The sequence below is a fragment of the Manis javanica genome, chromosome 11 (assembly GCF_040802235.1).
Source record: "Manis javanica isolate MJ-LG chromosome 11, MJ_LKY, whole genome shotgun sequence".
Lineage (NCBI taxonomy): Eukaryota > Metazoa > Chordata > Mammalia > Pholidota > Manidae > Manis > Manis javanica.
In genome coordinates, this window is record NC_133166.1 from 851,241 (window position 1) to 870,556 (window position 19,316).

The 19,316-nt window shown below is 38.8% G+C and overlaps 1 protein-coding gene across 7 annotated transcripts in view; it reads left to right on the forward strand.

The window, feature by feature from the left end:
• Nucleotides 1-18,941, forward strand: part of LPXN (leupaxin) — a 40,918-nt gene extending 21,977 nt beyond the window's left edge. For all 7 annotated transcript variants that reach the window (XM_073215798.1, XM_017661841.3, XM_017661842.3 and 4 more), the window contains 6 exons: nucleotides 3,389-3,488; nucleotides 6,360-6,527; nucleotides 7,463-7,636; nucleotides 7,749-7,830; nucleotides 17,628-17,776; nucleotides 18,098-18,941. In XM_073215798.1, the coding sequence (XP_073071899.1) occupies nucleotides 3,389-3,488; nucleotides 6,360-6,527; nucleotides 7,463-7,636; nucleotides 7,749-7,830; nucleotides 17,628-17,776; nucleotides 18,098-18,367 (943 nt within the window). In that variant the 3' untranslated portion in view covers nucleotides 18,368-18,941. The remainder of the gene's footprint in view (nucleotides 1-3,388; nucleotides 3,489-6,359; nucleotides 6,528-7,462; nucleotides 7,637-7,748; nucleotides 7,831-17,627; nucleotides 17,777-18,097) is intronic.
• Nucleotides 18,942-19,316: the final 375 nt, after the last annotated feature.

The window sequence follows — 19,316 nt, forward strand, 5'->3', positions numbered from 1 at the left end:
TTGAAGACTGTTATTGATGTTCTAAATATTGATTTATGTTTAAATGCTTTTGAGATTAGCTCTATTGATAAATTTTTCCTTTTTGACCACTTCAGAGTTTTATGCTTTTCCTAGGAAAGTCTTCGTCACCACAAATAATAAACACTAGTGCCCTTAGTTGTTAAGTACTATTTTGTTTAAAAATATTTATATCTTTAATTCCTTAAAACTTTTTGTGTGTTTAATGTGTTAAGACTCTAAATTTATTTGTTCAAAATATGTCATCATGCATTTTGAGTCTAACAGTCTCTGATTATTTGAAATGCCGCATTTGCTATATGCAAAGTTCTCAGAGCTCAGGAGTCTATTTCTGGGTTCTTTATTCCACTCCTTTGATCTGTTTGTTTCTTTACCAACATCACTCAGATTTAATTATTGTCACTTTATACGATGGCACATTTATTGGGACAAGTGTTCCCTCTTCATCTCTTTCTTCTTTTTCCAAAATTGTCTTGAGTGTTCCAGCTTGTTAATTAACTTGAATAATTCTATTAGGATTTTTACGTGAATTACATTGAATTTATGGTTTAATTGGGAGAAACTGACATCATATTATACATCTTCATGTATGCGATCTTTTATGTCTCCCAGTGGTTTTTTCCTTGTTAGATTTATTCTCTTATTTTTTATACTTTTTGTTGGTATTGTGAACATGTGGATTTTTTAAATTGGTTACTACTGATATATAGGGAAGATACTAATTATTTCATGTTATTCTGTATCTAATAACCATCCTGACATTGTCTATTCATTCTAATAGTAGTTTAATCATTTATCTTGCATTTTCTAGATAAATGATCATACCATATGTTTAAAAAGAAAATAAGAGAGTGTTTTGCCTTTGTCATTCAAATATATAAATCTCTTTTCTTTTAAATTTATATGGAAATACATTTTGGAACCACACTGAAGACCAGCAATGATAATAGGATCCTTGTCCTCACCTCTTCATTAGAAATGTGTTAAGTATTTAACCTTTTAGATTTCTTATATTTTATCAGGTTCTGGAAATTTTCTTCTTTTACTCTAACTTCAACAACAGGAATGGTGGTGGAATTTGTATTCAACCTCTTCTCAGCACCTATCAGTATGTTTAAAGCTCCCCTCTATTTGTTAGAAACAATTAATTAATCCTGTTCCTATTGTTGAACCATGTTTGAATGATTGCTATAAACACTACCTAGCCATGATATTTTAAAACACATTTCTGCTGTTTTTATTAAAGCTTCTCCCCAGCCACATACGCACTGTTCTCTCATTGTCTGGTGTTAGTATCAAGTTTCTGTGAAAATTATAATTCTATGATTTTCTATGTACTTCAAAACTTACACAATGCTCCACCCAAACTGTCAATGTTTGTTTTGTTTTATTGATTTTTGCTTTACTCCTTCTAATCATTTTGTTGTTGTTTTGTTTTTTTAGTTTTTTGCATTGGATGTTTTGTTTATTTGCTTTTGGTCTTTCTTATTTTTCAGTGTTGAACTTTGGTCCATTTATATTTTTTCCTTTCAACAACATTTCGATTTCAACTCTGAAGGGTGTGTGCGTGTGTGTGCATGCTTTCATTGCTATTTATAAATTGTTTGAAAATTCAGTTAATTTTTTTCTTCATTGCAAGAATTATTTAGGAGTGCTTTATTTTTTCTTAACTGGATAATTTTTTTATGGTTAATTATTGTACTTTCCTTCAGAGCAATCTAAGAATATGATTTACTTCTTAGAACTGAGCTGTTTTGTGCCCTCATATGTAGCTAAAAATTTTTAATAATGATTGTGCAAATATTTGAGTAGAATCATCATTCTGTTTCTTGGATCCAAAACTTTATTCATCAATAATTGATTCTCAGTTATATGGATATGAAACCAATATCATATATTTTGTCTAAATTCTATCAAGGGCCTGTAGACTATTTATATAGCAGATAGTAAATATTTCAGGCTTCATGGACTATAAGGTGTCTGTTTGAACTTTCCAACTCTGTAGGAAAGTATCTGTAGATAGTATGTAAATGAAGCCAGGCTTGGTCCATGGACTTCATTTGCTGATGTCTGCTCTATATTCTTATTTAGCATTTGTCTTTCACCTGACAGTAACTGAGAGAACATGTAATACTTTTAAAAAAGAATGCTATTAAAATTAAAAATACGTATTTGGCCAAGGTCTTAAATCTCTTTGCTTTGCACCTGGTTGTTGGGAGAAAATGGCCTTTCAGCACTTTTCTTCATGTACTGAGAATGATTTGAAAACAGTCCGTTTTTGAGATGACCAGAAGGTGATCGGAGGCAAAAGGCAGGGAGACCTTGTGGAGATTCCTAGTCTAGTATTTTTTTTTAATTTAAAAACTTTTATCTTTTATGATGTCTGTTGCTTTATTTTTCCTTGTATAACCATTAAAAATATTGACTTATTGCAGGGTCATAGGCAATCAGCATAACTTGTAGAGGGCATGGATTTTTTGAATTTCACCACTAACTAAATGTTCAAAAGAAACAGGCACTGCTGGGATTTTGAAAAGAAAATGGAGAACAAAAATCCTCAGAGCATGGAGGTCTGTATAGCTCAGTCCTGTAAACCACATCAAAGAGTGTCACTGGCTGTGGTATGGTCAGAGGGTCACTCTGGGGGCTCACAGTCCAGTGTGGAGAAAGAAATAGAATAATGACGGTGTGTATAAATGCTGTAGTGGAAGGTGAATGGGAGTGTCATGTCAGCATAGAGGAATGAGGAATTAGGCATTTCTGTGGATTGCTCTAGCAGCTGGCCAGGTGGATGGTGATAATCCTCATTGGCTGATGAGCTGAATGACTCCAATGCCTGCAGCAGTAAGATTATGAAGGGGAGCTCTTTTCTCCGTTCATGCCGTCCTCTTCCCAGACATTCCAGGGGCCCTGAGCTACCACAGAGTGTTCCCTCGTTCATAAGCCAGTTCTACTCTTCCTTATAATCCCAGGAGAACATTGAGTCTTTACAGAGCCACCAAAGGGAGCTTCATTCTTCATAATGCTCTAATAAGGTCTAAATATTCTACATTACAAAGACATTCCTTTAAACTAAAAAGAATCCGCAGGGTCACGCATGCTTCTGACCTTCTCCTCAAACCTCTTCCACGTTCTAGAAGCTACCTTCCTCTGTCCTCAAAGCCAGCCACAGGAAGTTTAGTCCTTCTCACTCCGCCATCCATTTCTCCGACTCGTCTAGTACCTATTTTTAAAATACTCTGTGTCTCTAGTTTTACCTCCATCTAAGAGGCTAATAGTTAAAACTGCTTTTTCTGGTATTTTATGTGTGGCTAAACATTTATTTGAGTTTTGATGTGTTCAGAAGATTTTTTTTGTTTTCTTCCCACAGTGAGGTCCAGGAGCCAAAAGAATCACCACTGCCTCCTAAAACCTCAGCAGCTGCTCAGTTGGATGAGCTCATGGCCCACCTGTGTGAAATGCAGACCAAGGTAAGCACAGTCCCTGGGCTTATCTCTGTGGAGCTCAGCTCTGCATTCCCCCTTTAGGAAGTCTTCTAAGTGGTCATTCATTTTCTCAGACTAAATATAATTAATTCAGTGGATGAACTCAACGCTGCACCATGTATTATCTAGACACAGAAGATAGCATGAGCCAGGAGTGTGCTTGGTAAAATGAAGCATGAGCCTCTGTAACATCTACAGAATTAAAGACAAGTGGTTTATCAAAATAGGAGCAGCAAACATTAGAAAGGTCAAGGAGATTTTATTAGAGGTGGGGATGGGATGTTAGATGGACTCTGAAGAATGTTTGGTTGCAGAGAGATAAGAGAGGAGGTCTTTTTAGTTGGAGTGAGCCCCGAGGGTTTGGGCATCTAAGGCTGGGTGGAGTGTTGTAGGAGTTTTAGAGACCTACCTGAGTAGGAGAGAGATCTGCGGGCAAGCTGGGGCACAGAAAGGGAGACTGAGGTGTGGCTTTGAAAGTAGGGAGAATGAGGAGTCCTGAACTCCACAGTGAGATAAAATCTGCCTCTTTGTTCGGGCCTCCCAAGCTTGAGTGGAGAGCTCAGGTAGCCTGGCAGGGAATAGAAACCGGAGAAGCTGGCTTAAGAATTTATTAAGGGAAAGATCTAGAATTAAGGTAGAGTATCCAACCAGTCCAATTTGGTTGGAGGATTCGGTATGTACACATGAAGTGACTGTGAAATTACTTCAAGGCAGTATATAAAAATGTGTGTGATCAGGAGGGCAGGAACCTAATCTTTGTGCCTTGCCTCTGGACTTCCAATGCCCAGCACAGTTCCTGACACACTGTGAATAATGCATGGTGATTAGAGGGACACATAAATAAACATCAGAAACAAATTTTCTTTAATGTCTACCATAAAGCTGGGTTCATTCCTCATTTTACTATCTGAAATTAATACTAGAAAAAAAAAACTACATTAGGAGTTTTAACTGTGCTGTGCTTTCTAATTAAATTAGTATGCATCTTGGCTTATTTGCATTTAAAAATGCCTGTTTAGTTTTGATAGGCCATATATTCACAGTGTAGAGAAATCTAAAGTGTGAAGTTTGCAGTGAACTTTCCCTTTCAGCTCTGTCCCCAGCCGTAGAGCTCTGCCCCCTGGAGGAAGTCAGTATCTCCTGTTTCTTACCTATCCATCCATAAGTATTCTGGAATATATAAGTGAAGAGATATAGACATAAATGTAAACGTAGATATGGACATAGATTTTTATAAATATATAATGTGTTTTTACTTAATTTTTACTTTACAGGCCCATTAGATGTCAACCTTTTGAGCACTCATCTCTGCAATACTAGCTAACATTATATAATAGAGGAGGAAGGAAATCTGTCAGATGATAAAAGGTTCTTGAAGGGAAACAAGCATTTTGGATTAGTGAGATAAAATGAGGTTATTCTCGGCAGTAAAAATAGGATATGCAGAGGCCTAAAGGCAGATAGTAACAAATCACATTCAGGAGGCTGTGGGGAGCCTGGCAGCCTTAAACAATGGGGGCTTTTTACTGGATAATAAAAGATGAGATTGGGAAGGTAAAGCGAGGGCAGCGGATGCCAGACTTTGGCCATCTGTCTAATGTGTGCAAATTTGATGCAGGAGGCCACAGAGGACTATTGTAGTTTTCTGTTTAGGAAGTGTTAGGTGGATGGAAGCAGCGGCCCAGTTGGAGTTGAGGGAGACGGAATCAGGACCTGAAGTGATGAAGGACAAGCTGGCTCCTTTGTTTTAATTTGAGGCTTTTCTTCTGAATGGTTTATAATGATGATTTTGGCAGTTTGCTTAAATGAATCCAATCCACCAGCAAGTCTAATCTGATAGCTTCTTACCACCTTCTCCCCTAACCCTCGTCCAATTCATTATTTCTGCTTTGAACTGGTACAATAATCTCCCTCCTAACCAGTACCTCTAATTCTGTTCTTGCTTGTCTCTACTTCCTTACTCTGATACCACAGGGATCCTGTAAATCAGATTTTCACTCTCAGGCTTGAAATCCAGCAATGGTTCCTTCACGCTTGGATGAAGCGGGGGTTTAGCAGAGAGGCCTGTGTGACCTTCGCCTCTCCCCCACCTGCCATGCTCAGGCTCACTCCTTGTGCACCAGCTCCACTGACTAGTTTTACTTTTCTTCTAATGTATCTGACGGGTTCCTTCCCCTGGGTCTTCCTTCCCTTTGGAATGCTTTTCCCCCAAATATCAATATTTCTGGGTCCCTAAGTACATGACTCAAATATCTGCACAAATATCACTTCCTTAGAGGGCCTTCTCTGGTCACCCTCATCTAAATCAGTTCCTTCTCACTGTCCCTTCTATCCTGACATGTAACATGTATCTTATCTCTACCTGATGTTACATCATATAGTTATCTGTTTATTGTCTATCACCCAGAGAATGTAAACTCCATGAGGTGAGACACTCAGTGGGTCTTGTTCATTGCTCTATACCAAGAGCCAAGAAGCAGGGATTGGCACAAACGATGTGCTCTATAAACACTGCAGACTAAATGAAGAAAAAGACATGATTACTTTGGCCTGCAGTCATCCTAAGAGTGAGAAAAGGTATTGCCTTCATACACACTCTATTTCCTATGGTCAGGAATGATTCACAAATGGAGGAAAATTAGATTTCATCCAACCTGAGGAATTTAAGATGAAAGGGGAGATGACATCATTTTTATAAGAATTTCGATGTGGAATTCTTGACAGGCCTCGGAGGAAGGCTAGAGGGAGTCTAAAGGGTCAGTCAGCAGAGGTGGGCTTACAGGTCACACAGAAGATGTCAATGAAGGTAAATGTACATGAGACTCATTCTCTTCGTGGTTCTTTCCTTGGTACTAGGTTGCAGTGAAGGCAGATTCCAGCAAGAAACACTTTCCAGTCAAGCAGGATCACAAGGCTTCCCTGGACTCGATGCTGGGAGGGTTGGAGCAGGATTTGCAGGACCTTGGCATTGCCACCGTGCCCAAGGGCCATTGTGCTTCTTGTCGGAAGCCGATTGCTGGAAAGGTGGGATGGGCCAGGGTATTGGTCCTATAGCCATTTGTCTGTGGATATGTCTGTCTCTCTCCCACCAAGGATTGATCTGTCTCCTTATATTCTAAGACATTTTACTAATAGCTAATAACGCCTGATCCCTTACTGTGCTCCAGGCTCTGAGCTAAGCACTTTACAAGAATTTCCTTATTTGATGGATGCATTAGCCCTTCGCGGGAGACTCTATTACTGTTCTCTTTGTAAAGATGAGGAACCTGAGGGCTCAGGGACATGCTAACTGACATGTCCAAGTTCTAGTATGAGGTAGAGGTAGGATTTGAACCCTGGAGAGTCTGACTCCTGCGTTTGAGCTCTCAAATCATTTTTCTATACTGCCTTGAGTGAGAGGAACTTCCTCCCTGCCGCCTCTTCCAACATTCCCAGTTTAAATGGATCCAATTACAATGTACAGCTGTCTTCAGCTCCAGATCACAGCTACAAACTCCTGCGCTGCATCGTCCTCCACCAAAACCCTAAACAAGGGCCTTGAGACCTGGCTCTGCATGGGGTGTGCCACGAGACAGTCAGGCCAGAGTAATAAAAACTGTCATTGACCTTGCCCCTCTCCAGGGATCCCTTCCATGCCAGGGCTGTAGTTACCCCCTTGTTCATCACTACTGTGCTCAGTTGAGTTTCTCCCACCCTCTGGGACAGCACAGCAGTAACAAACATTTACAGCTTAATCGGCATGATCAGTCAGGAAACTGGGTGCTTTTTTACAATCCATAAAGCATGGACTGCAGGCCCCATAGGTTGAACCTGAGTCTAGGTCTCAGTGTGGTGTAACTGTGGGGGTGTCATTTGCAATAATAATTACTGTGTGAAAAGCACCCTCCAGAGCTGTGCAACCTGCAGGCCATAGAACATCTGACTGGGGGGCTCACACCAGGCTTTATTTCATCGTCCAGGTGATCCACGCCCTAGGGCAAGCGTGGCACCCAGAGCACTTCATCTGCACACACTGCAAAGAAGAGATTGGCCCCAGTCCCTTCTTTGAGCGGAGTGGCTTGGCCTACTGCCCCAAGGACTACCACCAGCTTTTCTCCCCGCGCTGCGCTTACTGTGCTGCGCCCATTCTGGATGTAAGTAGATCCCCCGCTCCCTGTCCTCATGCAGCTTTCGATCGCTCTTTTAGAACCACATCATGTTTTATGCTCGGCCACATTCTCGTGTCTCCCTGTGTTTCTTTTCCAGAAAGTGCTGACGGCAATGAACCAAACCTGGCACCCAGAGCATTTCTTCTGCTTTCACTGTGGAGAGGTGTTTGGCGCAGAAGGTACGGCCCGGGGCAGTTACAGAAAGGCCAGCAAGAGCTTTTCCTTGATCTGCTGTGGTTGTCCTGGTTTCTGCCGCTACCATCCAAATGTCCATTTCATTACTGAATACCATCCCTCCCTACCTTTTCATGACATTTATGAATTTTGTTTAAAATGATTTTTGAAATCAATGAAAATACAAATGCGTAGTTAAAAAACTCAAGTATTATTTCAAGGGTAATATTGAAAAAGATTAGTCCTTTGCTTTTCCTTTCTCCACCCCCAAAACTAGTTCTCCTTTCTAAATTAAAAAAAGTATTTTTCTTCATTTACTAGTGCTTTAAATAATACACTTAAATTACTACAGATTGATTCACCCTCACCTTGATTTTGATCACTATGTATGAACTTTCTAGCAGAAAAGAGGAGGATTGAGAAATGTTATTGCTACTCCACCTTACCGCCAACATATTCCCCCTCCCTCATTCTCTAAATATACAGTTAGGGTATAATTACAGGTAGGATCAGTATTCAGTGTGTACCTATTACAACTATAGAAATATCACTCATAGTTGAGACATGTAGCAAGCTATGATTATAGTAGAGCACAGATTTTAGAGTTGGATTGCCTGGTTCAAATCTGGGCTGTGGTATTTATTAGCTATATGATGCCTTTTGAGTCATCTAACCTATCTGTACTTCACTTTCCTCGTCAGCAAAATGGACCTCAAAATAATACTTACCTTACAGGGTCAGTATGAGGATTTTAAGGTACAATCCCAGTATAATGTTGAGAACAGTGCCTGGCATGTGGAGACATAATAATTAATATTATTACCATGGTATCTCTTTTGTATAAACTGATTTTTTTCCTGAAGGTAATATTTGGATCCCTTTTTCATTAGCTTAATGTTCATGGCACTTACCTTTAATTTATCTGACAGAGCCGTGAAATCCTTCTCAAAGCGGCCACCCGCATGTGGTAATAGGTCAGTTCCATTTGTGTTGTTCTTGGAGACATCCACGCAGGAGACTTCGGGCCTCCTGCTCCAGCCTGGAAGGCTTTCTCCTCAGGCCTGCTGTGAAGTAGTTATTCTGGGCATTATCTTGGATTCCTTTTGTAGCTTTCCTCTTTGGAGTCTCTGCTTCTTGGATCCTGTGTCTTTTAATACATGTCACTGCCTTTATTTTGGTGGAGGATGTTTTCTAGGAGCTCCTGAGAAAGAATGAAGAGGAAAAATTTTTGAGATCTTGAATATCTGAAAATAATTTTATTCTGTTGCCTACCTTAAATTGCCTGGACATAGAATTCTAGATGGAAACCATTATTCCATCATAATTCTGAAGACATTCCTTCACTGTCTTGTAGCTTCCATGGTTGAGAAGTTTTTTATTAAGATTTTATTCTTATTCTTGATCCTTTCTAGTGATCTGTTTTTCCTTTTCTGAAGGCTTTTTCTTATTTTCTGAATTGTCTTGATTTTTTTTCTGACTTTTTATGTTTGCTTTGAGCAAATATGACTCATGCATGGAATAAAAAAGCTTCTTTATTCTGTTTTTTTTTCCTGTCCTTTTACAATTAACTATTACCCCCTCTCTTAAATAAAAACCTGAGCAGCCCCATGTCTTTTCTCATTATTCTTAAACAGTTCTAAATAGAAAATAAATTTAAGACACAAAACACAAAACTAAGTCCTTAGATAATTCAGTCTATATCATAGTTAAAGCTTCCAACTTAATTTAAAGTGAGAGTTACTCTGTCCCCTGGTGGAGACTTTAAGCTGCTGGAAGGAAGGGGGTTATAGCCTTTCATCCCTGTTTTCCTGCCTTTGGCATCCACCACCCTCACCCCTATTGTTAATCTTGATATCTGACCCCTCCAGGGTTGAAACAGGGTGGAGGAAGATGAGACTGGAGGGCAGGAAAGTTCTAACTTGCCTAGTCCTGTCATAAATTTTCTGCATGTTCTCTGGACCTGGCAAATGCTTAATGCTCTTTTTTTTTTTTTCTTGGATGCTTTTTGTAGATTCTTTACAGGTCCAATTGCAAACTCTTGTTTGCCTTTCACCTGTCTTGGCTGGCTGATCTCCCCTTGGCACATTTTTTGGAAGATCTGTTCCACACAGATTATTTTTGCAGGGTTTTCATTGTTTCCTCCTTGTGATCTCTTAGAAAAGCTTATAATTGTCCCAGATCGTCTCCCTCACTTACATTTTCATATACAGACCATGGGAAATGTGCAGTCTTTTCTTGCGGTCAGTGGGATTGCAGTTAATTTTCAGCCGCATCTCTCCATTTAGCTGCCATAGGCCCTTCAGATGGAGTCTCACCTACAGACTTTTTGAAGGCTGTGTGAAATATCATCAACTGTATCCCACTAATGGCAGAGGACACATACCCAGCTCGGAGTGGTCCTGTTAAGTCTCTCTCTTGACTTGAGGTTAACTGGAACCATACTTCATCCTTCTTGTGGGGTGAGGGGTGGAGCGCTCATAGCACAGTTTTCCTTCCTCTTTACATGTTTTATACCCTCAGTGTGAGTGAGGACTTCAAGAATTGTGCAGACAGTCCTTAGCTGTCTACTTCGAGGGAAGCCTTACATCCTGTTACCTCCTTTGCCATCTGTTGCTGATCTTCGCTTGCCTGTTGGCTATTTACCAACGAGAAACTAAAATGCTCATTGGAAGCTCTGTGTATTTAGGCAGAACTTGTTGACTGGTGGACTCAATGGTATGGTACCCAGGTAGTATGTTCTGGCCATTTTCCTGGGGAACCTCTGAATATTTATATTCTAGGTCTTTTATCTTGAATCAGTTTTACCAGAGATGTGTTCTCTGTGAGCATTCTGAGAACAAAAAAAAAAAAGGGAGGGGGTGGGGAAAGCCTGACTTCTTTCCTCATGATGCCCAGTATCCCTGGATCATTGAGACTCTCTGGTTGGGTATTTCCAGAATTAGTCACTGCATCTTATGATAGGACGGGGGATCTGATCTGCTAACTGCTCTTCACACTTTCAACCAATCCTGTTACCAGCATTGAAAACTGCTTTATGCCTTCAGTTTCTGGGCCTGCCTGATGTGATGGTGCCCCAGATTGAATTTCATTGGCGCCTCCCCTCTGCAGAGATGTGTTTCACTTGTGTTGTTTCCACCAAGCTAGGTGCCAGTCTTATAACTAATTTAAATACAGGGAAATTTTATTGATACCTCATTTATGGCATCTACATGCCTTTTCTCTTTTTCTTTCTGTTTTAAATAAATTATCATGTGAAGAGCGAGAGAAGATTATCCCATATGTCATACCCTTCACCACAATGGAGACTCTCTTAGATGTCAGGCCTGCTATTATGTAAATCCCTAACTCTTGTTTGTTTAATCCCCACCACAATCTTGTGAGAGTAATTTTGTTCCAAATTTTATCTAGTTATTGATGGAAACACTGAGCCTCAGAGAAGTAAAGTGATTGTCTTAAGGTCGTAGAACTAGAAAGTCAAAGAACTGGAATTGAAACGCGTGTCTCATTTTCTGCACACTCTATGTTTTTTTCTAAGTCAGCATTACCTCCCCTTGACAGAGATGCAGTTCTGCTGCCATTGGATCTTTTAACTTTTTGGCACCAACATGATATACTTTATTTGAAGACAGACCCAGATACATTAGCACTGACAGAATCACTAACAAAGTCCTTTGTAGTAATTTGCTTGTTCACTGAAGCTTATTCAGTGCTTTTCGCAAATGGGTAGGTATTTCATTTCTAGGTTGCACTTTAGTTAAGTAGCATTTTTCATTGCAGCTTAATCTAAATCATATTAAAATATGTCATGGTATATTTATATTGCACTGGTAGCCATAGAAGTCAGAATTAGTTAAGCAGAACAGTCTGCAAATGAATACTGCCCATGGATGATTAGGATGTGGGAGTTACCCGCGAGCAGAACAACAGGATGGAGACATATTTCAAGAAGAGACATAAGTTAAATACAAAAGAAAAATAACTTGTCCATAGGAAGACCAGAAAGCACCATAAAGGAAGCTACTACTCAGTGTTCTTGACCGGGCCCCTTTCTAGACAGACAAGGTTGGTGGGGTCATTTATAACTACAAAAACATGCAGCCACACTCAAAACATGTTTATTGAGACACCTAACCAAAAAGTCCATTTATTAATCAGAAACTCCTCTTGGATTGTATCTTTGTACCTTCCCTGTCTGTAAACGGGTCTCCTGCCACATGGTTAGTCTGTTAATTAGGTGACATCTTGCCTTACTCAAGCCACATAGTCACACACAGTTTCTATAATGACAGCTTAACCACTGAGCCTCTGGGAAATTTAATTCATCTGCATTTTTGTTTCAGTTCAGAGAATTCCTCTTTAAGGCTCAGGTTTCTAAGCACATCAGGCCTGAGCATCCTCCCACAGGGACCAGGTCCTTGGTGCCTTGTCTTCCCTTTTAATTGTTCATTATCCAGGCCAAGCAGTTGCTCCCTACTTTCCCCTGCGGCTCAGTCTCACGGGAGTATAAACACCTTCCCTCTCTGCGGCACTTTTAATTGTTAGTGTTTCTCCTTCATCCTCCAGAGGTAATTGGACCCAGAGAGAGCCTCCAGGAAAGTAAATGCTGAAACTTTCTCAATTTATTGGATTACTAAATGCAGGGGTATTACAGCAAGTTGGGCTGATTGCTTTTGATTCCTCTCCTGAGACTCACCTGAGTTGAAACAGAGGCTGTTACTTTCCTGCTGTCTAATTCTTTAGACAAACTACCCTGCAGATACCTAGGTGAGGGTCATTCCTAGGTCCGTTGGCATGTCTAAGAATTTTTTCAAGTAACCCCTACTTCTAGGCAAGCCCAGTTTTCTGTCATTTGCTTTATGAAGCATCTGTATTGCCTGAGGACTTGTCAGAAATGCAAATTCTTGGGCTCCATCCCAGACCTACTGAATCAAAACCTCTGGGGGCGGGGCCCCACAATCTGCATATTGACAAGTTCTCCAGGTGATGGTATTTTGACAGCATTTTGAGCAATACTGTGCCATCCAAAAGGAAGAAAGATGGCTGTGGGTGTTGGTTTGTTTTTCTTAAAAAGTAGGACTTCCTGCATTCGGTTGCACAGGATCAGACTCTAGACATTCTTGGGCAAAGTGAAAAAAGTAAAGTGAGCTCTTCTGTGTCTCAGGGGTTTAGAAGTAGAACACAGGACAGCTTATAAAATTATTAGTTTAGGTTCTTAGATCTGTCGACCTCAGAAGTCTGGTAAATTGCTTTTCAAAGACAGCATGGTTGAACAAGACAAAGCATATCAAAAAGTGCCTGGGGACAGTGGAAAACCTGCAGTCACATAATTTGTGTCCCAACTCAGTCTGCTCCTATTGCCATTTTTTATCTGGCTGCTACTATCAAAGAGGTTTTCTAGAAATAATGGTTCTTGGGTGGGCTGCTTTCCAATCTGCTGTGCATGCTTTTCTTACCTGCTATTTTAGTGGGGTCGGTAGAGCTCTCATATTACAAAACTACTGAGTTAGGCTGTTTGGGCGCAGCTGATACTATCAGCATTCACAGAGAGGTCAAGGATAGGATGCATTTAAATTAGGGATGTGACATCAAAGTGAGGCTTTGAAGTTAGGCCTAGATTTGAATCTCAGGGTTGGTTATATGTAATTCCTTGTCTTGTAAAATGGGAGAGAGTTGCTGTGAAGAATCTAATTTATATTATATATATATACTATATATATATATATATATAGTATATATATATTCTATAGGTTATGGTGTACCTAAAATTCCTTTTTATTCATGTAAGCATTTCTCCATGTTATTTCATAATTTTATAATAATAATTTTAATAATATCAATTCTGCCATTGGGCTTTATGTAAACAAATTACAAAAGATTATGTGCTTAAAGATGTTCATTGAAGCATTATTTATAGTTCTAAATATTGGAAACAGTGAAACATGTTCATTCCTAATAGTATATTTCGACTGCTTCTGGTGTTTTAGTAATGCTGCAAAGCATATCTTTAAACATAACCCTTTCTTCTTTTGAATGATTTGTATGGGTTAATTCACAGGAATAAGATATCTATGTTTTTTTTTTACTTCTTGATACACATTATTAAATGATTTTTCAAAGCATTTATAATAACATTTAACTTTTTCACCAGCAATATATCAACCTGTGAATCACTCCATATATTTTCCAGCACTGGATATATTTATTATTTAACACTCTTTTTACCACTTTACTAAAACTAGAAGTTAAACCAGTAAGTAGCAAAAATTAGAACTTTATTGTTTTCTTTTGGGTTGCATGGCTTACTCATGTTGAACATATTACTACAGAAAGTATTTCTTCTTGGGCTATTTGTCTATTATGAGGTGGACTTATTTACAGTCTTTAAAAAAATAACCACCATAGGTTCCTCATCCTCTCTTTGCTGGACGTAGGATCTATAAGACCCAGGATAAGGGGTTTTCTAACATGTGCATAACAGTGAAACTTTGAAGTATTAAAGAAAAAGCACTTACGTCTTAACAAATTGATTAAAAAAATATTTTTATTAAGAAAAATTTTAAACACTAAAGTGCTTCCTTACCTAGCTTCAATAAGTATCAGTGTTATGTCTAACTCATTTCATTTAACTCCCATCCACCCATCTACCCTTTTTTATTGCTGGAATATTTAAAAGCAAATCCTAGAAATAATGTCTTCTCATCATTCTATATTTCAGTATGCATCATGTTTAACTGATAGGAACTTTAAAAAACACCTACCTTTACACTTAATGACATTAAAAATTCCTCATTCATGTTTAAAACTCATCTCCAAATTTTTCAAATTTCTAAGAAATGTCATTTACTTGGTTTGTTTGAATCAGGGTCAAAGCAAGTTCTATGCATTGCATTTGGCACTTTGCTTTTCAGAATTTTTAAATTCCATAATATCCTTTCTTCTCCAGTTTTTTATACTTTTAATTTGTTAAGAAACCAGAACCCACTGTCTTATCAAATGTTCCTTATTCTTGATTTGGTTGGCTGCTTCCTCATGACGATGTTTAACTTGTTTGTCTTATTCCCAGCTTCCTCCACCTTTTCCTGTATTTTCTGGAAACTATTAGTTTAGACCTAGAGAATAATTGAAATCATACATTTCTGTAAACTATTAGTTTAGACCTAGGTTCAGTATGTTGGGGGATGAGGGGCACAAATAGATTTCCGATGGTGGATGCTGTGTACTTCTTACTGCATCATATAAAATGACAGATTGACCCCCTTTTATTGACGCTATGATTGACCACTGATTTCAAGCAGTGCCAGTCTGATATCTCCATTTTAAAGTTTCCTATTAATTATCATTGTCTAGGTCCAGTGACCATAGTTTGAAAAATGGTGAATTTTCTATCATTCCTCCTATGTTTACTAGCTGGGAATTAAAAAAAATGTAACACTATTTTATTATATTGAAATACATTTCATAAAGAAAAGGTGTGATAACTCTTTGACCCTTTCCCCTTATAAGAGTAATTATAAGAGTAAAGAGTGGGTTCATTAACAATACCCAGTGGACACTAATGAGTTTTTGTTTTTACATATCACTATGAACTCATGGAATTATATGTATTTGATAAGGTTTGATCAGTTGCTGTAGTTTTTTTAATGCTGAAATTATTTTATCTGAGGCCATTAGTGGCCCCCTCAGATTGGTTCCGATATCCTTTTAACATGGCCCCAATAATCTGTGGTATCTTCCTGTCTGCTTGGAATATCAAGATATATCAGGCTCATCATGTCATCCCTGTCTCATCCTTGGAATCGTCTGTTTCTCCAAGGAGACCAGTAGGAAATGGTACTTAGAGACCGTATCTTGGGTACTCAGAGTGTTCATTGTTTGGGGATGTCATTGCTTCTAGGTTCTTCAGTGGACAGAGCTTAGAATCTATTTTCTTAAAACAGAAAAATAAATCATGTCTATTTTTTATGTTAACTAGACTTATAAAATTAAATAAAATCATGATTTCATACTGATATTTCTAATTTAAGTGTAAGTTTACAGGTTTTTGCATTTTTCTTGTTTTATTTTATACTTATTTTTTTACACTGAAATTCTTGCTTACCAAAGGAATTAGTACATTACTATAATTATTTCCTTTATTATAAATCTACCTATAATTTCAAAAAAGGAATATAAACCATGCAAATAAGATTACTGTGTCTGTGCTTTCTGCCTGAAAACAGTTTAAGATTTCTTTGTAACTCTTTTGACATCAGAATACACCCAGTAGGACTATACAGTCAAATACTGTGTTTTAAAGCCACTTGAATGAATTACTGCTTTTTCTTTGGTCATATCACCAATTTTATGTACACATACACACAAGTTATTTCAACTCGATACAACATTTTAGGGATTGAATTTTTTCTGTTTTAGTTTTCTTTGTTTTTTAATTTTATAAACTAATAATTGAAATCATATATACACTTAGTAGCTCTTTGTCTTAGCTATATTAGCTATATTTTTCTGAGATATATTTAGCAAATATTTTCCTCGTTTGTCCTTGTCTTAGCTTTGCTTCTGGTGGTTTTTGGTCATGCACAAATCATTCACCTATATTTTTAATGTAGTTAATTTTTAACTTGCTTTTGAAATTTGAGCCATTTTTATGACAGTTTTCTCACCCCCAGATTAAAGAATCCATCCATTTATTTTTTATTTTGGTATCATTAATATAAAGTCACATGAGCAACATTGTGGTTACTAGATTCCCCCCATTATCAAGTCCACACCACATACCCCATTACAGTCACTGCCCATCAATGTAGTAAGATGCTGTAGAGTCACTACTTGTCTTCTCTATGCTATACCGTCTTTCCTTGCTCCAGTGCTGCACTTTGTGTGCTAATCATAATGCCCTTTATTCCCCTTCGCCCTCCTTCCCACCCACCCTCCCCAATCCTTTTCCCTTTGTCAACTTTTAGTCCATTCTAGGGTTCTGTGAGTCTGCTGGTGTTTTGTTCCTTCAGTTTCTGCTTTGTTCTTATGCTCCACAGATGAGGGAAATCATTTGGTACTTGTCTTTCTCTGCCTGCCGTATTTCACTGAGCATAATACCCTCTAGCTCCATCCATGTTGTTGCAAATGGTAGGAAGAAAACCATCCATTTTTAATTCAGGTAGTTGTATGGGTTGAATTGTAACATTTAGATTGTACATCATTTGGAAATTATTATTTAACCATACATTATGTTTAAATATTAGGCTTTTTTCCCCCCAGGTGTTGATTTAGATACTGGAGATATAATGTGGCAAGTTCTACAATATGTACTTTCTCTCAGAGATAATGTTCCCATGAGGGAAACTGACCATTATGATTTCAGATAATGGTAAATGCTATAAAGACAGTAAAAAAGGATGAAGTAATTGATACTAGCTCAAGAGATGGCTCTCTGATAAGAGGACATTTGAGCTACTTTCTGAATCACAAGATGAGACTAACCATATCAAGGCCTGGGGCAGAACTGGGCAGGCCAATGGAATACTTAGTATAAAGGCATCAAGGAAGAATAGCTTACTAAATGTTTACTAATACTAAATGCCCTAACACTTACTAAATGCTTACTTGAGCCAGGTCCAATGCTAAAACACTTTACCTGCATTATTTAATGTATTTCCTCTAACAACCCTTTAAGATAGGAATCTATTATTAGCCTCATTTTGAATATACGGAAACTGAGTCTGGGAGAGTTTAAATCACAGTCCTCTTCTCCAACTTGGCTTAAGGTCTCAAACTCAACCGTGAATCCTTGATTTTGTCTCTCCAGGCTTCCATGAGAAGGACAAGAAGCCATATTGCCAAAAGGATTTCTTAGCCATGTTCTCACCCAAGTGTGGGGGCTGCAACCGCCCAGTGTTGGAAAACTACCTTACAGCCATGGACACTGTCTGGCACCCAGAATGCTTTGTTTGTGGGGTCTGTATACTCACTTATCTTTCAGATTTAGGGTAAGTCAAGGGTTCTCCTCTCTGAGAGGCAGAACTGTATCTGGTAACAGGGTTCACAGCTTGGAATGAGGAATTAAGGTGGGCTTCCTAACGGGGACAAAAAACACAGCATCCATTGTGGGCATTTGCTTGTCTGTGTTGCAAGTGGGCAAGTAGCCTCCATTTATCAAGGAGCTGAGGAATTCCTACACCTGGCAGGTAACCGGCAGGACTTCCAAGGCTGGAAGGTCTCCTTCGATGATGCTTCACTTCCTCACACCTGTATTCCTTTTCTCTCTCTCACCCCCAGGACTGCTTCAGCAGCTTTCCTACTGGCTCCTTCTTTGAACTGGATGGACGTCCATTCTGTGAGCTCCATTACCACTGCCGCCGAGGAACCCTCTGCCATGGCTGTGGGCAGCCCATTACTGGCCGCTGCATCAGCGCCGTGGGCCACAAGTTCCATCCTGAGCACTTCGTGTGTGCTTTCTGCCTGACGCAGTTGTCAAAGGGCGTCTTCAGGGAGCAGAATGACAAGACCTATTGTCAGTCCTGCTTCAATAAGCTCTTCCCACTGTAATCTCAGCTGAGCCCACAGTGTGTGCAGAGCCCCTGTACAACTTAAACCAGGAGAAGAAAGGATGTATTTGTTGTTCCTGACCTTCTGCTCAGTAGGCTTATAGAGAAAGTAAAGGTGATGAACAAATAAGGAAACTTCTAGATGTTACACGACTAAGCTTGTAGACTTAAGCTTTACATTTCTTATTTGAGGTCTTATTTTCTTTTTAAATCGGGTACTTGGATTTAGACCTGGATTTCGCTCTGTAGTGCCTCTGCAGATGTATGTTCCACAGGCACACGTCTCGTTTCCTCAGATTTCTCCCTTTTCACCCCTATGAGGACTCGGCTCACATCTTCCCTCCTTTGGCCCTCATACCTGGGCCTTTTCAAGCTTTTCACACTTCCCTGTGACTCCCGTTCCCATAATCACTGCTGTAGACTTTCTCTCTGCTGTCGGGAATCATGATGCCACACTTAAGTTATTTGTATCTCCTTTCAGTGCATTTCTCTTTTTCAAGAGGAAGTAGATTTTAACTGGACAACTTTGAGTACTGACATCATTGATAAATAAAATGGCTTTCAGTTTTAATGGCTTACTGGCATGTTTGGAGAAAAACTTCCTGTTTCTCATGCTATACACTAGGTACTATGTACAATTCAATTTGTATCATACGTCTTGTTTACTTCTATGGAGTAGGCACCTTTCTTTTTTAAATCAAAATAAATTAGAAGGAGGGGCTCCTGTTCACTAACTTTTAATTTGGGCCCATAACATTTGTTTCATTTTATTTTTTCTACTTAGATGAGTGGGTTCTCTTAAAAGATGGAAAAGCTTCTTAAAATTGTTTTCATCACTTGTTTTACCTAAAGAGAAAAACTGGATCGCACTAGGCACTTGCAAATTCATATTTGCATATGTATGAATATCTCCAAAGTCATAAAATTATATATATTAAACATGTCCAGTT